General features: G+C 39.5%; 3 protein-coding genes across 4 annotated transcripts; 2 read left to right on the forward strand and 1 right to left on the reverse strand.

Moving 5' to 3' along the window:
• Positions 1-97: 97 nt before the first annotated feature.
• On the reverse strand, positions 98-2,429 carry LOC106655245 (tetratricopeptide repeat protein 5-like). The gene is made up of 8 exons (XM_014375553.2): positions 2,076-2,429; positions 1,642-1,992; positions 1,324-1,566; positions 1,213-1,266; positions 960-1,145; positions 717-889; positions 507-651; positions 98-436 (listed from the first exon to the last, which is right to left on the reverse strand). Exons 1-8 carry the CDS (start codon positions 2,157-2,159, stop codon positions 317-319), a joined length of 1,356 nt encoding a protein of 451 aa, XP_014231039.1. The 5' UTR covers positions 2,160-2,429; the 3' UTR covers positions 98-316.
• A 361-nt stretch (positions 2,430-2,790) lies between these two features.
• On the forward strand, positions 2,791-4,019 carry LOC106655320. Its single transcript, XM_014375648.2, has 3 exons — positions 2,791-2,973; positions 3,134-3,217; positions 3,293-4,019. Exons 1-3 carry the CDS (start codon positions 2,941-2,943, stop codon positions 3,494-3,496), a joined length of 321 nt encoding a protein of 106 aa, XP_014231134.1. The 5' UTR covers positions 2,791-2,940; the 3' UTR covers positions 3,497-4,019.
• Positions 4,020-10,797: 6,778 nt separating this feature from the next.
• On the forward strand, positions 10,798-21,023 carry LOC106655600. 2 transcript variants are annotated; one of them, XM_014376079.2, is made up of 4 exons: positions 10,798-11,072; positions 17,719-17,988; positions 18,233-18,578; positions 19,938-21,023. In XM_014376079.2, the coding sequence occupies exons 1-4, from the start codon at positions 11,037-11,039 to the stop codon at positions 20,402-20,404; spliced, it is 1,119 nt and encodes a 372-aa protein (XP_014231565.1). In that variant the 5' UTR covers positions 10,798-11,036; the 3' UTR covers positions 20,405-21,023. The 2 variants fall into 2 exon arrangements, with proteins under 2 accessions (XP_014231565.1, XP_023318551.1); XM_023462783.1 differs by lacking the exon at positions 10,798-11,072 and adding an exon at positions 12,107-12,195.
• Positions 21,024-21,087: the final 64 nt, after the last annotated feature.

Below are 21,087 nucleotides of genomic sequence, written 5' to 3' on the forward strand. Positions count from 1 at the left end.
AAGTTAATGTATTATAATTGTGTAGGTAAAGATAAAATTTTACAAAAACATAAGATAATTATTTAAGTTCATTTTCATGACTTTAATGTATAAAAGATCGTAAAAATTACACTTTCAAATTAAAAGTTAAAAATTCATTGTGTTCAACACTCAACTTATATACATGTATAAAGAGTAATCACGAGAACTCCACAATTGTGTCACTTAACATTTTCATTTTTGTATTAGTAACTGATTGATATAAAAAATTGTCTTTAGCCAATAAATGCTTTAATTAATACTTCATTTTATAGTTTTTTTCAGATCTACTCACTTCTTAGTCACTCTTCTTAAATGATGACATTTTTACATTTGCTTGTTGATCTCTTCCTAATTTTCTTCCATTAACTACAAGCACAACAGGTGTTTCCACTCTTATTGATTTAAAATCGAAATTCTGTAATTTTCAACATTTTTCCATCAATCAAAAAATTAATTTTCCATTCAAGTGGTTCATAAAAACTTACATTTTCTAGGTAATCAAACTTTTGATGTATCAAAAATGGTTCTGGAATAGCAACAGAGTCCCCTACAGTGACACCTTTTCCTTTAGCCAAATTATATAAAGTCACAGCCATACAATTTTTCTCCTCATCCACTATGCAAAACGTACTGAAATTTAAACGAGCATTAATTGGTTGGAAGGAACAATTCAAAAACGTGATTGATAAACTCACAAAGGTACACATTCTGAATCTTGAATCCAGCATACAACTTTTCCAAAGACTACTTTTTCTGTATTGATATCAGGAACTAAATTTTTTAGGTATACCAAATCCAGTTTTACAGATTTATCTCCAGAGGTATATGAACCATCTTTATAAGGCCCCAAATGTTTAATGTTCAGATTCTAAATGATTTTAAATCTAATGAGAATTTTTATATAGTTGAATTATATTTGAATATAAAATTAATCATACTTGTAGCATTTGTGAAAGTTTTTTTGGTTTAATACTGCCTTTTGAATTTACAGATGTTTGAACATTTTTTAGATATGTAATCAATTCAGTTTGTTTTATCCTTGGAGCATCCCAAAGTGGATCAAGTAGCATTGCTTGTTGAAAAGATTCCAAAGCTAAATTGTATTCTTCTTGATACTTCAAAGCCTAAAAAACATCTCATTTAAATATTTAACTACAGATATTTTATCAAACTTTTATTAGAAAAACTTACCATAGCCTTGTTGTAATGCAGATCCGGATTGTTTTTTGCAATTAAATCTTTTTCCTAATACAAAATCATGAATAATTAGAAGGTATTGTAAAAAATATGATATTTACTTACAGCTTGTATATATGCTGACATACACAGACGTAAGATGGAAGGGTTTTGAGATATTGTGAAAAATGAAGATAAGTAAGCATTTCCCAAAATTGACCATGAAATGCCATCAGTTGGATCCAAACCTACTGCTTCTCTTGCATATTCAACTCCTTGTTGAATATTTTGAATTTTCTGTTCTTGAGTTGTTGTACTTTCTTGTCTTAATACCATTGAAAGGTTTCTTAACGAAACTTTGTTTTTACCCTTTAATATTTTAATTTAAATTTATTAGTTATACTTTCATGATTGAGCCAGAATTATCTAAAAAATTTAACATACGTGTGGTAAAGCGCCAACAAAACAATTTTTAGCTTGTTGAATATCATCATTTTTCCAATAACATTCTCCAAGTTCATTCCAAGCCTCAATAAGTTTTGGTTCTAACTTTACAGCCTTACTTAAAAGTTCTTCTGCCAAAGGAACAAATTTATCTTCGATATTCAAAGTTTTTCCTTTCAAATAATAATACTTAGCACGACAGCCATCAATTTCATATCCTTTGCATTCATCAAATTTGGCTAAAGTACTTTTCATTTCTTGTTCCACATCGCTCTTTTTTTTTACAGCATCTTCTATTGGATGAGTTTCAAAATAGTGATCTCGAAAAATATATAAAGACTTGACTTTGTCCTGTAATAAGTGAAAAATAAGTTTACCAAATTATTTATATTGAAATATTCAGAAAATTATCAAACATAATAAGGTAAATTTACAGTTAATATAACAATTGGATCTTCCTTAACCACATTAGGGTCTTTTGCACCAGCAACAACTTTATCATCAATAATAGCAGACATATTCAAGTTTTATTATCTGTCATACATGCTATTTTTAAAAAACCAATAGTGTTTATTTACACTATTTTTATTCAAATATCAACAGATCCGCTGAGATTCGTAAATCATTTTTATTTTTATAAATCATTCAATCACTATATTCTATACTCAATGTACTAAATCATCTAATAAGTTTTTAATTATAATAATTTATTGTCCAGCTTTAGTATTGTTGGACCTGTACTTGGTATTTACTACCATTTAAACTGAAGGTTATGAATATCAATTACAGTTCGCAGACATCAGAAAGCGGCAATGAGTATTTGTATACATAAAAGTGTTGTTTTCGCAAATGTTTTCATGTTGGCAAACTTGATGTAGCAAATGTCAAAGTGAATTTTAATTAATTTTATTTAATATTATCAAATATTTATTTTTCTTAACCAAATGGAATTATTGATTTCATTGATAGTTAAGAAGCAAGTGAAACATTTCATTTTGAAAATAATAAATCAGCAATTTTTTTGTCAAGTTTTCACAATTTGACCTACTGACATTATGCCGACTAGTGCTGCCCCCAATGTTGTAGTTTACACATCAAAAGGTGTTTTACCTACCGGCCTAGACTCCCCACCCCACCCTAAAACAGCCACAGGCAAAAATCGATGGTGCGCGGGTAATAAAACATCAGTTTGTGTGCTCTTCGTATCATCTCTCTTGCCTCGCATTTTCTGCTACCGTTTTTCTTTTAAAAAGTGATACATCAGTTCATTTTGACAGTTTCTAGAGCAAGGTGCTGAAAATGGAGTCTGCTATTTTACATTTGGAGCAAAGTGTAAGCATGCAATTTAAATATGACCGTTCGTGTACATCTTTTCCATGAGTTTGACATCTTCTCCAAACGAATACAAACTCAATGAATGAAAAGATGCAATATATATAAATTGCTGGTATACTTTGAATTTCAGTCTAATTGATGAATACTTTTATTACAGGTTCAGGAAGCTGATGGAAAATTAGATATGATTGCATGGCAAGTTGATGCTTTTGAGAAAGAATTTGCTGATTCAGAAACAGAAGTAATATTATTTTTCAATATTCCAAACTTAAAAAATTTAAATTACATGCTTATCATACAATTTTTTTGTTTGCAGCCTGTCTCAGTTCTAAGACTGCTACGCTCTGTAACTCAAGTAAAAGAGGAGTATCAAGTACTGCGCCAAGATATACAAGAAGTTCAACAACTTCAAAAACAACTCACGGGATTACTCAGAAATCAGTTAATGCAGGTACATGGTCATTTCAATGTATTGAGAAACAGAATTGTTGGGCAGAATAGGACACCTCAATTAAAGTAAATTAAAATATGGTTATTTTAAGTGTTTAGAAGCTATTATTCTTTTTTAATACTTATTTATTGTTTTTTTTTTATCTTTACTATCATTCAATTCATATGTTATTACTATGATGAATTTCATTCGCATAAGCTGAAGATCTGTGGCTCTTAAAGATTTATTTTTTATTATTTCAAGAATGAATATGTCATAATTTATTTTAAGTTTCACATTCAAAATGTTTCAACATGGACATAAATCAATAAAAATTGAAAGTCTTGCGATACGTATAATGAATTAGTACTTCAAGTCATATACAAAATTATGAATCTATAATTCAATTCAAATTATTGTAATTATTTTACTCAAAAACTGCATTTTAAAAATTTGCATATTAGCTTAAGTTATGCTTGCGGATAATATATTGCATATGCTCATAGTGTAGTGCTTATCATGGTAACTCCATATAAAGTGGAGCCTCATTCATTGCAGATATGTATTGCATGGATGGGCAAATAATAAATATTAATTTTATAAATTGAGTAAATGATTTGTAAAATTCATTTTTAAGGCTTCAGTCTATCATACATATGAATTTAAAAAGTAATTTTAGTTTCATTTGAATTCCTTTAAGAATTGTATATTTATGTATTGCTTTGATTAATAATGAACCCAATTTACCTACAGTTCAAATAATATTGAAGAAGTGATGAAAATAAAAGTATTATTTAATGAAATATATAAAAATATTTAGTCGAGAGTACTTACAAAAAAAATACTATTCCCATAGAGTTTAAAGTATACTCGCTACGTATAAAGTAATGTTGTGTCAAACTTTAGATTAATTCTATTAATATGTAAAAGTGTCTGTGCTTACTATAATTTCTTTTGTTGTATGAAAACAAAAAGAAATTTTATGAATTCTTCCTATGAAGTTCAAATATATTCTGAAACTGAACAATTATTCAATTTCCGACTTTCGTCAATTAGTCTTCTGTCAACTTAATACCGTTCTATAATCATATAAAAGTACTAAGTACATTTTGACATACAATAATATAAGTTTAAGAAAATTTTCAAAAAATATAGTACATTTTTCAAATATTTTACACTTAGCTCATGAAATATTTTATAGTTGAAAATTTAAATTACATGATATAATTGTGAAAATTTTTTCATTTCTATGCATGTAAATTTAAGAGAAAAATGGTCTGGAACACATTTTATATACAATAATAAGTGCTTAAATTTATCAGGATTCTTCTAAAATTGATTAAAAGCATAATAGCAATAACTTTATGTACAATTTGATACATTTTAATTTAATGTCAAATGAGCACATGAGTTATTAGCAAGCCATTCATAATTCATGACGATTGGATGGCTATTGTCATAATCTTAATAATGTTTAATATCGTACATTCTGAGCTGTACAAACTGAAAAAAAGCTTCACATAACGAGCGTTATTAATAATTCAATTTGAATCTATATTACCACATTGTTTGCATTGAGTTTTTCGCTTTTCTATATGGCTTGCTCTTTGACTTAATTTTCGTGTTTCTTAGGAATTACTATACATATAACTGCATGAACTACAATAGGGAAATGATACAGACATTAATAATTGTTTGTATTTACAATTTTATTGGTGCCAAGAACGCGAAAAAAAAAATTTTTATGATCAGTGATGTATCAAAAACTCATTATTTGAGTACAAATTTGGATTTAATATAAATTATCCACAGACAAGAAGAGAATATCAATTTAAAGTGTTTAGCAGTTGAAAACTGCACATTGTTACAGAAAAATACTCATTTATACGTGATAAGATTTTATAAACATGTTTACATATGTTTTTTATCTTGAAAATTTAAGGAATCGAAGCGTTAAATTATGATATAATTATTATGAAAATCAAAATTGTGAAAGTCTGTATGTTTCTACGTTTGAACTTGTCCCAAGTAGATTGAAAAGTCAAATAAAGATTTATCTGCAAACGTTAAACGTGCATTACTCTTAATCCGGCACACTGCCCCGTTATCATAGCAGAAAAAGTGCCCGGAATTACCCAATGTCCATTTCATAAGGAAGGAGAGGATCGATTCGATAAGTAGACCTTGTCAGCTCTGCCAACTATCCTTTGTATAGTGGCAAACGATGAACCGGGAAACGAGAAATAAAATTAATTATTAATTTGTGGCTCCGTCAGCAAGGCTAAAGCGAGCAGCAGCGAAGAATCATCCGTGCATATCAATGCGGGTGCTGCTGCATAAACCAATCACGATCCTCATGATACAGCACAGAAGAAGAAGACGATCATGCGATTATGCGCACACAAAGTAAAATAAAAAAAAAGCTATATAACGCGAATAAATTTTCAAAAGGACACGACACCAAGAAGTTATGCTTCCTTTGATTCACTCTCTGCCAAGTTGTTTGTGTGACTCATTGTTTCCGATCATGAGAAGCAGCGGCAGCATCGTTATACTTTTGCCACAGCTGTGCACCACGCGGCGTGCAATATCTTCATCGCTCGATCGGGACGCATTTCAATTACAATGCGCCGATCGATTTTTTTCCTTCGTCCGTTATCTCGACTCGGAATATTCGAATGTGAAAGTCCCTCGACTCGAAGTGCGCTTGGATTGTTGCGAATGCAAATGAAAAAAAAAATGAAGAACGACAATTATAGAAATAAGCCGGTAGTTTTTTTTGTGTAACTATAAAATCGCTTCTGCACCGCTCTGAGTCATACTTCCATAAAGCTCGTCGATGGATCATATCCTTGGAAGGGTTACATTATCGGCGTGGCTTGCAGATTAAACGACAGCTGCGAGCGACTTTGCCGCATTTCCAAGGTAAGTTCGAAGTATATACTTTACAGCCTCAATCGAGGCTCATTCGAGGGAAGACCTTTGCTTTACATTCAGTTCTCGTGTAGTCTCTTTGAAATTCCTCGAGAACCCTTTCGACGATACGTAAAAACGTATAATTTCGAGGTAAACAGGCTCTCTGCACTCTCGCGGTGCGGCATAATGCACACACGATCGAGCTCAAAGTAGCTTTACATCAGAACTATGCAAACTATCGAAGGCAAGTGGAGCAATATACCTTTATAATGTGTATACTACTAAGGTGTCTTCATAGAATAATCAATTTACGACCTGTTAATAAATGCTCGTGCCGCTGAAATTATCGCAGCTGGAGTAAGTTCATACGAACGAATGCATACGCGTCAATACGAAGAATAAATCGCCCGAGATTGTCCGTAATGCATTCGAGACGGAAAACTGGTTATTTTTTTGCTTAGGGATCCGCGAGTATTACCAAGCCGTCGTCGCGTCTGAATCGGCGTTGCAAGTGCAGGCAGGCGCGCACTTGGAAAGGCGTTTCGCGCGCGACCTTTTATATAGGAGAGCCTTCGGTTCTATTGTGCGAATTATAAAACAATTTGACGACTGTCGCCGCAGCGAAAGGCAATTCGCTTTGAACTGCTGCAAGCTGCTCGTAGAAATGTCAATAAGAGATCTTATTTGGAAATGAAACTCGAATAAGGCAGCTATACATAGGGAATTGAGGTACTTTTATAAGTTTTCCTCGTCGCAATTCAATTTTACAGAGGATTTCGTTGGATATTGACCAGTTGTTTATTTTATTTATTATCAGTATCGATCAACGAGGTGAAACGCAATATAACTTTTTAAGTCGTTTGCGAGCGTATAGATTTATCTGCGGAATAATTCGAGAGATGAATTTTGTCGAGTCAGTCGTTGTAGATTTGATCGGGGAAGAAAAAGTAAATGCAACTCTGTGTATACGTACGTAAAATCGTGACTTATCGGTTCGCGACTTACAGGATACGCTATATAGATATATTGATTTCTCGCTCTGGCCTCTCTCGCCGTGTATCCGAGTGTATACACACAGCGATGTGTGCTATACGTGCCTTTTGCGCGGGTCTTTGCTCGAGAGGAGCTGCTCATTTTTGCGGGGTGATCTCTCGTGCCGAGCGAGCGCCGCGAGAACCGTTGAATCGTGTCATCGGAGAGCTGTGTGCGAGGCCTGGCCACAAAATTCTTCCGAAGACTTTTGTAAAAGGCGGTCGGTCGGTGCGCACTGCACTTGCGGGAGACTGGGAGATCGGAAAACGATTTGCATTCGTTCGTTAGTTATGCTTTCTATTTCGGCTATGCCTATGCGCGCTGGCTGTAGCAGTTCTAATGATGCAGTTGAATTTTCTTTACGTCGAAATACGATATCTCGTAACGTAGAGCCATGCGTTACATAGACCGATGAAAAAAAAAAATTATCATCTCTCGCGATCGATGATTCAACGATCAAAAACCCAATAGATGAATAAGTTGGAGCGAGCAAAAGTTATCAGGAAGAGGACGAAAAGTTTTTTTCCGATCGAAAGTACACCCAGAGGTGCACACGTACTTTGGCGCATATAGCGCACGAGGCGTCGTCGGTCGTGCTATATACTCTCTCGCGAGCGAGCGAAGGGGCCAACGGGAGATGCCATTCTCTTCTTGGACAGCTTCCTCTCCTATATACGTTTCGGCGAATCCTCTCCTTCCCTCGAGCGTATAGAACGGAGCGCGAGGATCTCTCGTACACGGCGATCCTGTCGCTCGTTCACGTGCCATGCCGCTACTTTGTATACGTGTGGCCGTTCGCTGTATCAGCCGCCGAGCGAGAAAGTACCTAACACACACAGACAAACACACGTGAATGGAAAATCGGATGGAAAGCACAAACTCTAAGACGCCGCCGCCGCCGCGACGAAGCTCGACGTACAACCTCACAGCTATATAGCTGCCGCGCGAATTTGCTATGTGTGAAAGGCTGGCACGACTGCAATTACACTCGCTGCTATTTTCTATCTCGTTTGCTGTTTTTTTTCTCTCTCTCTCTCTCTTCGAAAGACCGCCGCTGCTGCTGCCGCACATCTCTGCGCGAGTCGCGCGCGTGAACCATGCACTTGGCATTTACCGCGTCTGCGAGGAATTCGCGCGGAGGATCGCGAACTTATACAGCTGCTGTACACTCTCTATATATGGTAGCTGACAAAACAACTTTTGTTTCGTTTGTTTCATCTTCTTTTTTTTTTCGTATGCGACGATGATGGAGGGGACTTAATTTTTCCCTTTTTTCCTCGAAAGTAAATGTTGTTTGGAATCGCGGTAGCGCAGTTCCGGTGCACCTCTTTCCCTCTCTCTCTCTCTCTCTTTACTCTTACCGAGCACGAGGTCAAAAGTACCAAAGTTTTTTTTTTATATTGTTGTAAAGAAAAGTCGTCAGAATTTTCAATTACTCTTACGCGCTTGCATTTTCTAAACGAAAACGAACTCTTACACAAACTTTGCACAATTATGCTAACGATATTCCACTTGTCTGCAGCTTCGTGCACGGCCGCGGACAGCTCTAATACCCGGCGATCGCGATAATTTATAAGGAGTTTTGCCACGCGCTTGGGCTCTGCAGCGTTTTACAGCATTATTATTTAATAACAGGCTAGCGCAGACGACCCAAAGAAAGGAGTCCAGTTTGCGGGAAAAAAAGAGTCGCTGCTCTGTGTGTGCGCGTACAATAATCTAGATGATCTCGCAAGCGCACGATACGTTATATTTCTACACACTCGCGCGAGCCGGCATAAATTACAAGTACCGTAAGACGTTGCCAGCGAAATGTGTGCGTATGCGTCTGTATGTGTGTGTGGGTCGGTAAGTATGAACAAAAACTTCTCAGGCTCTCGCATGTTTTCGCTGCTCTTTATGTATACATCGGTCGCGTGAGATAAATATCCTAACTTTCGGGCGTAGTTTGCTTGGGGTCGATATACATGTATACACAATTGATTTTCAGGGACAAAATTTGCTCTTCGCACGCATACGCAAAGGTGTATAGGTATGTATGTTGGTTGCATTCCAGACTTGGATGGCGAAAATTGTAACAAACACGATTGAATCGCGAAATCATGCGCTTATCTTCGAAACTGCAACGAAGGCGCACAGCGTTATTGTGCATTATGCGCTCGCGCGGGCACCGCAGCTCGAAACAATGCGATTTTCATCGCTCCATATTTTCAATATTCTCACTCATTATCGCGGTTTTCACCCGTGAAAACACGTGTACATATTATAATATAGATATATATTGCAACGCAAAGTGAGTGCGAAGTGTGGAAGGAAAATCGTTATCGGCGCGTCATCGGCAAAAGTGCGACTACGTAAAAAGAGAAAAAATTTTTGTTCAAGGATAACGATCTCGCGGACGCGTGCGCGCCGCCTATGACAAATGAAAAAAAAAGACAAGTGCGATATACGCATAAATGGCGCGACAGGGCGGCAAGAGTAATTCGCAGTGGAAGTATATAGTTTATAATCGCGCAGCGCGCAATTAGTCGCTGCGCGAACAATTAGTCGAGTCGTTGAAACGGCAAGTGTGTCTCGGGTGCGCGTAGATCGGCAAGAGATCGTTCCTTATATATTGACAGGCCGTGCACGCGCCGCACGTGCATATAACACATTCATGCGCATACATACTCGCACTCTCGAGTACGTATGGATGAACGTGAGCGCAGCTTATATACAGCTAACGAGATTATACATACGCATTTTCTTAACGATGTCTAATAACGATCCGTAGAAATTGATTAGCGTCGATGACGTACGTTCAGCTCACAAACTGGAGCTGCTGCGGGCGCATACATCGATCGGCTCGTGCGCGAATCTATTAAGCCGAGCGAAAAATGCAGATAAAAGTTGTATTAAGATCGCGTACAGTCGTATACACATCGGGAAATTATTCATAAGATTGGGAGCTGTAAAAGGTATATAGCTGCTGCTATATGTATACGCGCGCAGAAATCGCCGAACGCGAAAGGAGGGCCGAACGTGTCCGGTGGTAGTGCTCTAATGACCCACTTCTAACCCGCACCGCGCGTACATTACATGCATATATACAGAGCACTGCGAGAGTCACGAGTATCCCTCGCACTCCTTAGCTCGAGAGCTCGAGACTCTTGCACGCACACATACGAAATTATACGTGTGTGTGAACGTCGCTGCCTCCTCGCACACGTGTGTTGGTACTTTATAAGTATACATACTCACACACGCGTACCATATAAGCATATAGGAGCCCGTATACGTTATCCGGAGTCGGCGGCGGGGCGTACGCTCGGCTACAATATACCTTTTGCCAGGCACGGAGAGTGGCAGCAGTCTGGCGGCTAGGCCGTGGCGGTGGCGGTGACGGCGAGAAGCCGATATTGTACACATTGCGGGCACACGGCAGTAACAGCGGCAGCGGCGGCAGCAGCAGCAGTATCAGCAGGCCTCGGCCGCAAGAGTCGCGAGTTTCGAGTCGGCCGCGCGCGCGCGCCGCGTTCATACACATATCGAGTTCAGTATATTATAAAAATTTTATAAATATACAAGATATAATATATACAGAATCGAGAGTCAGTGCACACAGCAGCTTGTCATCGACCGGTTTGCAAAAAGTCCGCGGGGACAGCTACAAGTGTCAAGCGCTGCCGATGGAGCAACCATCAAGATGCAGCGCCCTCGACATCCTTCGCCCTTCCAGCTGGTGAGTACTCGAATCTGTATTTCCTTTTTTATATCAAAATACATTCCTGCAACCTACATCGTTGTGATATATTGGAAAATTCGATTTGCCCTCGAGGCACGCTCCTTTTCGCCGTGCTCCTTGCTCCTGCTTAAGATATAAGATACCGTACGAATGCTCTGCGGCAGCGCGCAAGGGGTCGTTCACCTCCTACCTCTCTCTCTTCCTTACTCAGCGAAGGGTGCACTGTACTTCCGAACCGCGATATGGCCGGTGCAACTGGCTCGCGCGTGCATGCAGAGAAGAGAAGCGACGACCACAGCTCGCGAATCGCGAGACCATTTCGATCCGCGCGTTGTATGTATATTATATCGTACAATGCATGCACATACACGCGCGCGCGTATACACCTCGCGTAGGTGTGTTCAAGGATATTTAATAGGCCAGAGGGACAGCAGCTCCTTTGTTTCGCGCCCGTGCAGAGTAGAAAGATCAGGGCCGTCCCGCGCGATATTATATACGTGCGTGTTACGTACGGTTGTTTTTTTTTGTTGGTTTCGATCGGCGCCAGCTCCTCCTCCTTCACTCTTGATCCTGCACATATATATAAGATTCTCGTGCTGCGTGCCATTTTTAAGTGGATCATTGCGAGCATAACTCGGAGTGCCGTTTATTCGTCGCGCATTGACGCTAATCACGTCGAATTACCTACACGGGCACGACCCGCTTGAACTTGAACGCTCGAGAGTATCCTGTTGTGTACCTCATACCTCCAGGTGACTCACGCTAACTATATAATATGGGAAAATGAGGAACCGGCCGCGCTAGCAGTATATATTCTGTTTATTTAGTCACCTATCCTAGATTACACATATCAACCGCTGCGCGGGTATTTTTCATGAGATATCCAAATAACTCACCTTTGCTTTTTCATCGGAAATTCGGCTTAGTCGGGGCTGAGACAGCAGCAGCAACAGTTGCGATTATAGTGCGCGCGAGGATAGAAGTGTCTGACTCCGGAACCGGTTTCTGATTCGATTGTGATAATTTTTTAAGTTATCCGCGTTTAGTCGAGTAGTGTAGTTCAACAAAACCGTGCCTGTCAACTATGTGTTTACCCATGGATAAGCGAAAGGCTTATGCGGTGTGTATACGAACAAAAATTTACAAAGCCATTGAGCAATATCGAGTATGCGACACGACTAGTGTGACTTTTAATTTAAATTTTTTTAGCGCGAGTCTCAAATATGTGTAGTATTTGCAAACAATTAACTACTTCCTAATTTCGTATTAATTAGTGTATACCGAAGTGTTGCATCTAACTGTTCTTCTTTTACCGGTAATAATACAGCTTCGAAGCGACATTATGCAAGCAAAACATTTGAAAACGCTTAACTTACTGCTAGAAAGTGAATCATTAATTTTTATATTCCTCTGGGCTTTACGGAAAATATCCTTTAACTTATTCAAATTAACTTGTCATTTCCTTACGAGGCTTTGCGTAATATCGAGTAAATGTAAGGGAGATGTCCGCGGCTTTTTCAATTTTGCAAGAAACTCTTTCGAGCGAGACCAATTAGAAAATGAAATTCGAAAAATGCATGAATAAATTTAAAATTTTAATTTTTCCACATTTTTCATTTCTCATTATGCGATAAAAATGATGACAATTTTTACATTTCAAAATCAAATCATAATTGGCAATAATGATATCGAAATATGGCAGTGCAATTACTCAGAGTCCTGCAGCTCACGTATAACTAATTAAATCTAATTCGATTAATAAAGGTTGACTTACTATTCGCATAAATTCCATACTCGGCTTTAAAAATGAGCACGGCAAAGCAATTAAAAATTCTACCAAGGTTAAATTTCGAATATTTTTGAAGTATAGCATTATGATTCCTTTTTTGCTCCTGACGATTTCGTAGGAAAGGCTACGGATCGGATGAAATATCGACTTGTATTGTTTGAAATCGAAAATTTCGAGGCTGAGATATATGTTCTAACTAAAATGACCAGTATATATTTCGATCGGGCGCAGCTCAACTCGAGTGTTGTATAATACTTCATCATATTATTCTATTGTACAATGTGCTTCGTTGCCATGGCCAAGCTGCTTTGTACGATTTAATTCTCTCTTCCCATGTACAACGCGGTTGCACTTGGCTTTATAACGCGGAGCGTAGATTGGGCAAGATATCTGTCCGCATATATATATAAAGTACACACACAGCGACTGAGCGCGTGCTACTACACACAGCATTTTTCGAGATTTCGGCTCCAGATAGCTCGAGCCGTGGTCAAGGATAAAAGTAGTATATTCATATAAAAATAAAAACTGCGCAGGGTCGGGTTGTACAAAAAAGGTCGCTCGAGAGCCTCGGGGCGTAACTCGTGTGTGCCATAATAAATTCAAAGTCGCGGATTAATTTTAGACAACATTCTTCAAACTGTTCAAACGCTCGAACGCAGTGTCTAGCATGCATATATAGTGCATAATATTTCTTTTGACCATCTCTTGGATAAAATGTTGTAAAAATACTATGATTGTTATTTCGCCGCGGGCCTGCCGTGTTCCTCCCCTTATTCAATGCAGCCGAAACGATCGCGTGTATATTCGTGAAAAATGTCAAGTTTTGAATCGTCGTGTAACTGCAAAAGAAAAGTTTGCATTCAAACTTTACCGTGTACTACTGTATTGTATGTACGATCTAAAGAAAAGAAAAAAAACATCCTTAATCAAACGATCGTCTGAACCGGCTTTCGCGCGCGCGTTACGTCTGTCTGTACATGTAGCATCGCCAAGTGTTGAATTTTCGCATTTTCCGCTCGACGCGATTCTCCAGATCTTTTTTTATACACGCTATAGAAGTATCGCACGTATTATATACATCGTGCGAAGGCTTACAGCTCGGTAAAATTAATACAATCTCAACATAGCATTTCTCGCGCTGTTAGATGTTGTTGCTGCTGCTACTGGTGCCTGTTGCAGCGAGCGTGCGAGCAACGAAGCGCGAAAACTAATGTCCTTAGAGTCATCGTGATCGCGCAAAAGAATAAAAGCCCGCGACTGTGCATGTATACCGGCTACATAGACAGACAGGCTATGTTCATGGCACTATCCTAGCTGTGGTGTACAAGTGCATCGAATAACCCGATGCGGATAAGCCACATAATACAAGCTCAAAGTCCCTCGATGTCTTGCTCGATCCTCGCGGATGCGGCGCAGGAGCAAGCGATTCTCCACAGATATCTGTCTAAATGAGCTCGCTCGCGCATACACACACACAAGAACAAACAAAGCCCCCTTCCTCCTGTGTGCATACACAAACTCTACGCTATAGCTCGCTTTGATCAATCGATTTCATTAACTTTCTAATCGAATCTGCTCGTCGCGTTCGCAGTCGCGCTGAGGCCGGTTTCAAAAAACCGCGCTCGTCTTACGAAAGCGAGAAGCCTTCATTATTGTCCACATCACTTTGTCACTATGTACGTGCGGCTTGCTGCGCTTCGATCGATGAACAAAGCTTCGGTATCGACGTTGAATCGGCGCCAAACGCGCGTACAACACAAACGACGACTAAAAAAAGAATCTAGTTCGCTCGTCGTCGCCGTCGTCGTTGACGGCTACTTCGACGTGCTTGATACACGTGTTCATCGCTATTATTTTATATACACGTGTGACGACGCGACCATGCAGACACAACTGCAGCTTATAGGAGACGTTTTCATCGGGACTTTCGCAACGGAGTTGTTACATACGCGCGTTCATATATATTATATACCGGCGTGTGCCGTGTGATTTGCCATTATACACACGTTATATTTTACGATGAAGCGACAGCTTACACAATTCGAAATACGTGTAAACATCTGCATCCTGATAAGTAACAATGACGGAACTGATAATACAATAAACGACGGAAATAATTCTAATAATCATATATACAATTGCGTGCCTTTTTTTCTCTTCTTCTTCTTCTTCCATTAGTCACATATTATATATTGTATATATCTGCGCTCGAGAGCCCCTTCAACCATAAATTATATCCTACTGTTGTTTTCGCGGGTTCACATGTTTTACGTAACGATTTCCTAATAAAACGACTGCATCTCGGATCGCATGCGTCGCGTTATTGTGCTACTGCTACTACACTCCCTCACCCGTACGAGAATCTGGCTTGATTCTCTCTCGTGTCGTTTACCGTGAAAAAAATTGTCACATTATTATCATTTAGCTCTCGCGGTGCGCTTTGAATTCTCGCTAGTCGCGCGAATGAAATGGAAAAGGTAAAAGAATGAAGGCGACAAAACCATCAACGCGACATGTGTGTCAAAAGAAATGCTCGCCTTTTCGCCGTGGATAGATAAACACGACGCGCTTATGTATGCACCAAATGTATAACCGCATCCACGGAGACGAATATAACCGTCAGATTCTGCGAAAACTTTTCCCCTCGTTGCAGAGAGCTTTTGCTTTTGCTTTCTTTTCTGTCAACTCGGAGATTCTACGCGCAATTATCGCCAATTTCACTGAAAACCGCATCGCGTCTAAGTATACATTTTCCGCGCGCGTATATTTATCAGCAGTGCTGCGCCTTACATTAGATATTTCGATTGAATCAATGTAGGTAACGGTTTCAAGTGCGCACGACGAGCGCGAATTAGAGACGATCATTTTCAATTTAACAGCGCGAGCTTCTCAAGCCGTTTGCATAATTTTTTAATTGTCGTTCCGCAAGCAGCTCGAGAGCAGCATCGAGAGAGTTTTTAACTTCAACTGCGTTTATAAACTTCTCCGGATTTCCTTAAACGTACGCAACGTACAGCTCGCTTTATTGTATTTTTTGCCACAAAAACGTCGTAGAATATTCATGATATTTTATATATATCTTTGTTGATTTTATACTTTGATCTGGTTTTGCGAGAATTTCTCCTACTGGGAGTTGCCCATTTGATTTTTCAAATTCATTAAAAAGTGATCGCTTTAATTGCTGCAACGAGTGTGTGTGCCCATATACTTTCTATGAAAAATAACAAAAAATGAATCCGTATACAAAGTAAGAAAATTTCGAGGTTTGACCGGTAAGGAAAGCGCCCGCCGCTGCTGCTGAATTAAGGCGTCGGAAAAGCGTTATAAAATGTAACTCGCTCGCAACAGTATAGTAGCGCAGTAGCATGGTGAGACCGAATAATAAAATCGGAATAATCATTACAGAATGGCTTACTTAGAGAGTGCGCAGCTTCTGCGTAAGTTGGAGGCAAAAGAAAGAAAATCATTACGTTCTTAATTAGCTATTAAAGCATCAAGCCAACACACACACAACAACACTCTCGCGAATTTGCCGTGATAAGCCGAGGTTCTCAGGCGAATAAAAGAGAAAATGCGTCGCGAGCGCGCAGGAAAAGGCGCGAGAGTTCGTACTTACGCACGCTTACTGCAGCCGCGCGTGCGAGTGTATCCGTTGTCGCGTACGCGCGCGCGCGGAAGTGCAATAAGAGAAAACCCTATGGCACGGTTAAGTTGTATTATATATAACGCCATCGAGTTCAATAAATAGTCGCAACTAGTAGTAGTACCCGCATAAAAATTATCTCCTCGTCATTCATTTTTTACCTGCTATTCATGCATCCGACATTAGCGGGGTGCCCAATGTAAATATGTCCATTCGAGCTCGCGCTCGCGGATTCCTAATGGGACTTGAATGGGAGCCCATGGGTATAGAGCAGCAGCAACAGCGATTTATGCCTAGCCAGCCATGAATAATTCATCGAGATGCTCTTGCGAGTACTGCCTCTCTATGTGTGCACAGAGAGCAGCTAGCATATAATAGCATCTCCTTTATGGCAATATACCTTTTTAAATCGCTATTACTTATCGTAGCATATACACTCGGCTTACTTGCTCACCAAACACTTCCTATTTTTACGAATTGTAGCTTGTGGCGATACTAATGCGACCCAATTTAAAAGCAATTGCTCGCGATCCTCCCATTTCAATGCTCTATTATATAGAATATTTTTACTTATTATAATTCGAATGCGATTACGAAAAGAAAAAATGGCAGTAACCACTAGTACAGTACGAATATTATTATTGACTTGTGAAAGACAACTCGATTGTACGTACCATAAATGTCTAGCACGCAGCTTTGATTCCTTATTCGCGGCTGTACATTCAAATGCAAATTCTTCACTCATTTGTTATCCTTCTCCGAAATTTAATTTAATTCGCAAATGTCGCTTCAATTGTTTCTTTAATACGAATGCGCGGCTTGTTTCTATTAATAATCATCTGTTCCGGATGTTCCAGCGGCTTTATTATATATTTAAAAACTTTATTGGTCATTTATATATTCGGTTGGCCTCGTTATTTGTTTAAAAAATATATAAAATATGCGACGGGCCAAGCTACGGTTCTATTGTTTATTTAGTCGTATTGTTTTCGCGACACGTTAAAGCGCCGAAAATCGTGACTCAGACTCGTTCTCTACGTCTCTTGGTAAGACATCTAAGCTATTTAATTAATTATCGATTCTAAACCGTAAAGCTCACAGTTACTTGCGCGTAATTGCAAATTCTCCAATATGAAAGTATAGAATACCACCATTCGTTCGTGCATTATACTAATTTTGTCATTTTATGAATATCGTTATATTTGCAGAATGGCAGTCAGAATGGTATAATTGGTAAGAGGGGACTGGCGGTGTACCTGAGCTGCTTCCTCTGGGTATGTGGAAATTTTCTGGTCGGCCAAGTCTCGGCCCATGGAAGACTGATAGAGCCGCCGTCCCGGGGCTCCATGTGGAGGTACGGTTTCGACACGCCACACGATTACAATGACCACGAGTCCTATTGCGGTGGATTCACCAGGCAGTGGCAGACCAATCACGGCAGATGCGGAATTTGCGGCGATCCCTGGGACTCCAGAGAGGTAAGAGAGTTTAAAAAAAAATCTTTTATGGCCGGTCTCGCAGACGGACGGATTTACGAGGATGTCTTATGAGCAAACATTTGCCGAGTGAACAATTTACGTTCTTTTGTTGGCGAACAAGTGCGCCGCGTATGCGCGTGTGGCTTATTTTAACGACGCACCCACACCCAGTTGCGCACACATCGACGCGAGCTAATGACGTTTTTTAATTATAATTTTTTCTCTCTTCCTCTCGTTACATTAGCCTCGAGCTCACGAGCTGGGCGGCAAGTACGGCAAGGGCGTGATCGTGCGCAGATATCGCACCGGAGCCGTCATCCCGGTGCGGGTCGAGCTCACCGCCAATCACATGGGCTACTTCGAGTTTCGCACCTGCCCGATGACCTACAACAACCGGGAGGTGAACCAGGAATGCCTCGATCGTTACGTGCTGCGCGGCGAGAACGGCACCGCCCGCTACTATCCCGGCGAGGGCAATCGGATCTTCGAGGCCTACTACAAGCTTCCCGACGGCTTGACCTGTGCACAGTGCGTATTCCAGTGGCGATACGTGGCTGGAAACAATTGGGGCGATTGCGGCAATGGTCAAGGTATATCAAAATTTTAAAGCATTATTACATTGAATGGATAGATGACTTTTTTGTTTTTGTTTCGCGTGACTTCCTGTTCTTTCGATCTTATCTTCAAGACGTGTTATATGATGAGATGAGCCCATGCGTCGATTTACGGTTCACGATTTATTTGTTCGAAAGGAGACAGCACGACGAGTGTGTCTCATAATACATATAGCGAACTGTCATCGCGAGCGCGGGGCCTCATCACGTGCTGCTGTCCCGGCGCACGACACATAGCACAAAACGTCGATTGTGCAATTCGCGACCGCTGCGCATATAACGAACGATGGTTTTACTATGCGAATATAACGTCGACGACGACGATGAGGAAGACGACGGAGGATGTTTGGAATTTGAATCGAGCTAGCTTGAGTAACGATCTCCTATAATACCGAGCGACTATACACGTATGTGTTTGTGCACACTTACGGCCCATGCGAGAGAGGAGAAAGTTTCATCGCGTTAAAAAGAGTCAAAAATTGTCCGCGACCTACATGTTACCTACTACCGCTTCGCAATTCGCAATAGCTTTTATATATTCGTACATGTATACGTACACATGTATGTGCGACGAGCCAGTTCACTGTTTTTAAAGTATACCTATATGTGTTCGTTGACCCGTGCGCAGCTTTAAACTTTTATACTGCCTCTGACGAATAAAACTTTTATTACGAGCTTCTATATAAAAGTGCGCGTCCCCGAAAAAAAATGCTCGACCCGAGTACCCTGCATGTAAAGCGCGAAATTACACTGATTATTATTGAACTGTAATTTTCTTTCACATTTTTTTCGGTATTTTTACTTTTACCTTGGTAATGTTAAAAGCAAACGGTATTATAGCGAATATTCAGGAAGAAGTATGTAAATGTGAGAATGAGAAAAATGATTTAAGTAACATCAGCTCGCTCTAATTACTAATTGCTTCCTTCATGAGAAAGCTCTGTGATAGACAAAAAAATTAGGCGTCGTAGCAAAATTTGGTTTACACAGGTGTAAATTGGATTGAATACCCAACAAATTTTTGTAAATGTGTGTGTGTTCTCAGCCTTTGACCTACGATCAAAGTGAAGTCTCCTCAAAAAGAAATCTTCGCAGGAAAAATTTTCCGGAAAAAAATCTCAGATAAAAAAATACTACTGCCAAACTTTCTTTTTTTTACCATTTGCAATTATTAAAAACAAAAACTCCTACGATAACTAATTCAAAATTTTAATTCAAGTTCTAATTACGGCATTTAATATTTTTTCGTAGAGAGTAAAATCTCATTAGTCGCGGTTAGATATAAAATGAAAATAAATAGGAAAAAGTAAAATTAAATGACGTTAATTTTCGTAGGTGCGGTCGGCTGCGGCCCACAGGAAGAGTTTCGAGCTTGCGCGGATATAGCTATAGGTGACGAAGAGGCCACTTTACCACCGCGTCCAACCAGACCACCGACGAAGAGGCCGACCACGACGACGCCGAGAACCACGACGAAGAGCAGCAGCACGACCGAAGTGCCGAGCGATTACGAGCCCACCGATCACACCGGGCCCTTCTGGCTCTACAATCTCGTCATGGCCGGTACGTGTCTGTTGGTGGTGCTCGCGGTCATGGCACTGCTCTACACTTACTACTATCACGCCGGTCGGGCGAAGCAGTGGCTCATGGCCAGGCGGCTCGTCCAGTCGGAGATGCATCGCAGACATCATCGACAGACTGCGGACGTCTCCTGCGCACCGCCCCCCGTCCCGCCACCCGTTGCACCGCCCCGACTCAAGAAGCAGCACTACGAGGCCGGCGTCAATCATATGCACATTTGAACGTCGATCTCCGTCCTATCCATGCTCCAGATACAGTCCGTTTTTCAACCTCGGTCTTTTGTATCTCCTTCCTTTCATCGTTACACTTTTTTTATCGCTGCCGCGTTTATCGACAAACGACGTCGCGATTTTCATCCATCTTCGATCGTGTATCCAGTGCGATTACCCGTGCGCTGCGTTACTTTTTTATGCATGCCCATATAGTTATAGGTATTACGAGTCTCTTAAGTATGTATTAGTGTATTTTTTTTCAATTTTATACATACACTGCCTGTAATTGTAAACAATAATTACGATTATTTTAAAAGCAGAATTTGTACTTATGTTTAAGTGTAAATATGATTGATTAATTTTTGTGACTGAGCTCAAGTATTAAATTTATACATATTTTTATAGAAAATGTGGCTTTATTACATGCTTTATCAAACATCATGTAACATGTTGTTTTATAAATACAAATATAATGTATCATTCACGCAGTTATTCTATAGATTCGAACTATAAGCGAACGTTTTTATACTTTATAAATAAGCATTACTAGATTGTAGAAATAGTAATTATTTTATGTACATACATACAAAATTTTATGTAGTAAATAATTTTTATGATAATATCATTTTTCATCATATAAAATGTCTTAAAATCCTAAAAAATCATTTAAAGCTCCGAGAAAATACATTTTG

The sequence above is a fragment of the Trichogramma pretiosum genome, unplaced genomic scaffold (genome assembly GCF_000599845.2).
Source record: "Trichogramma pretiosum strain Unisexual culture from Peru unplaced genomic scaffold, Tpre_2.0 scaffold1, whole genome shotgun sequence".
NCBI lineage: Eukaryota > Metazoa > Arthropoda > Insecta > Hymenoptera > Trichogrammatidae > Trichogramma > Trichogramma pretiosum.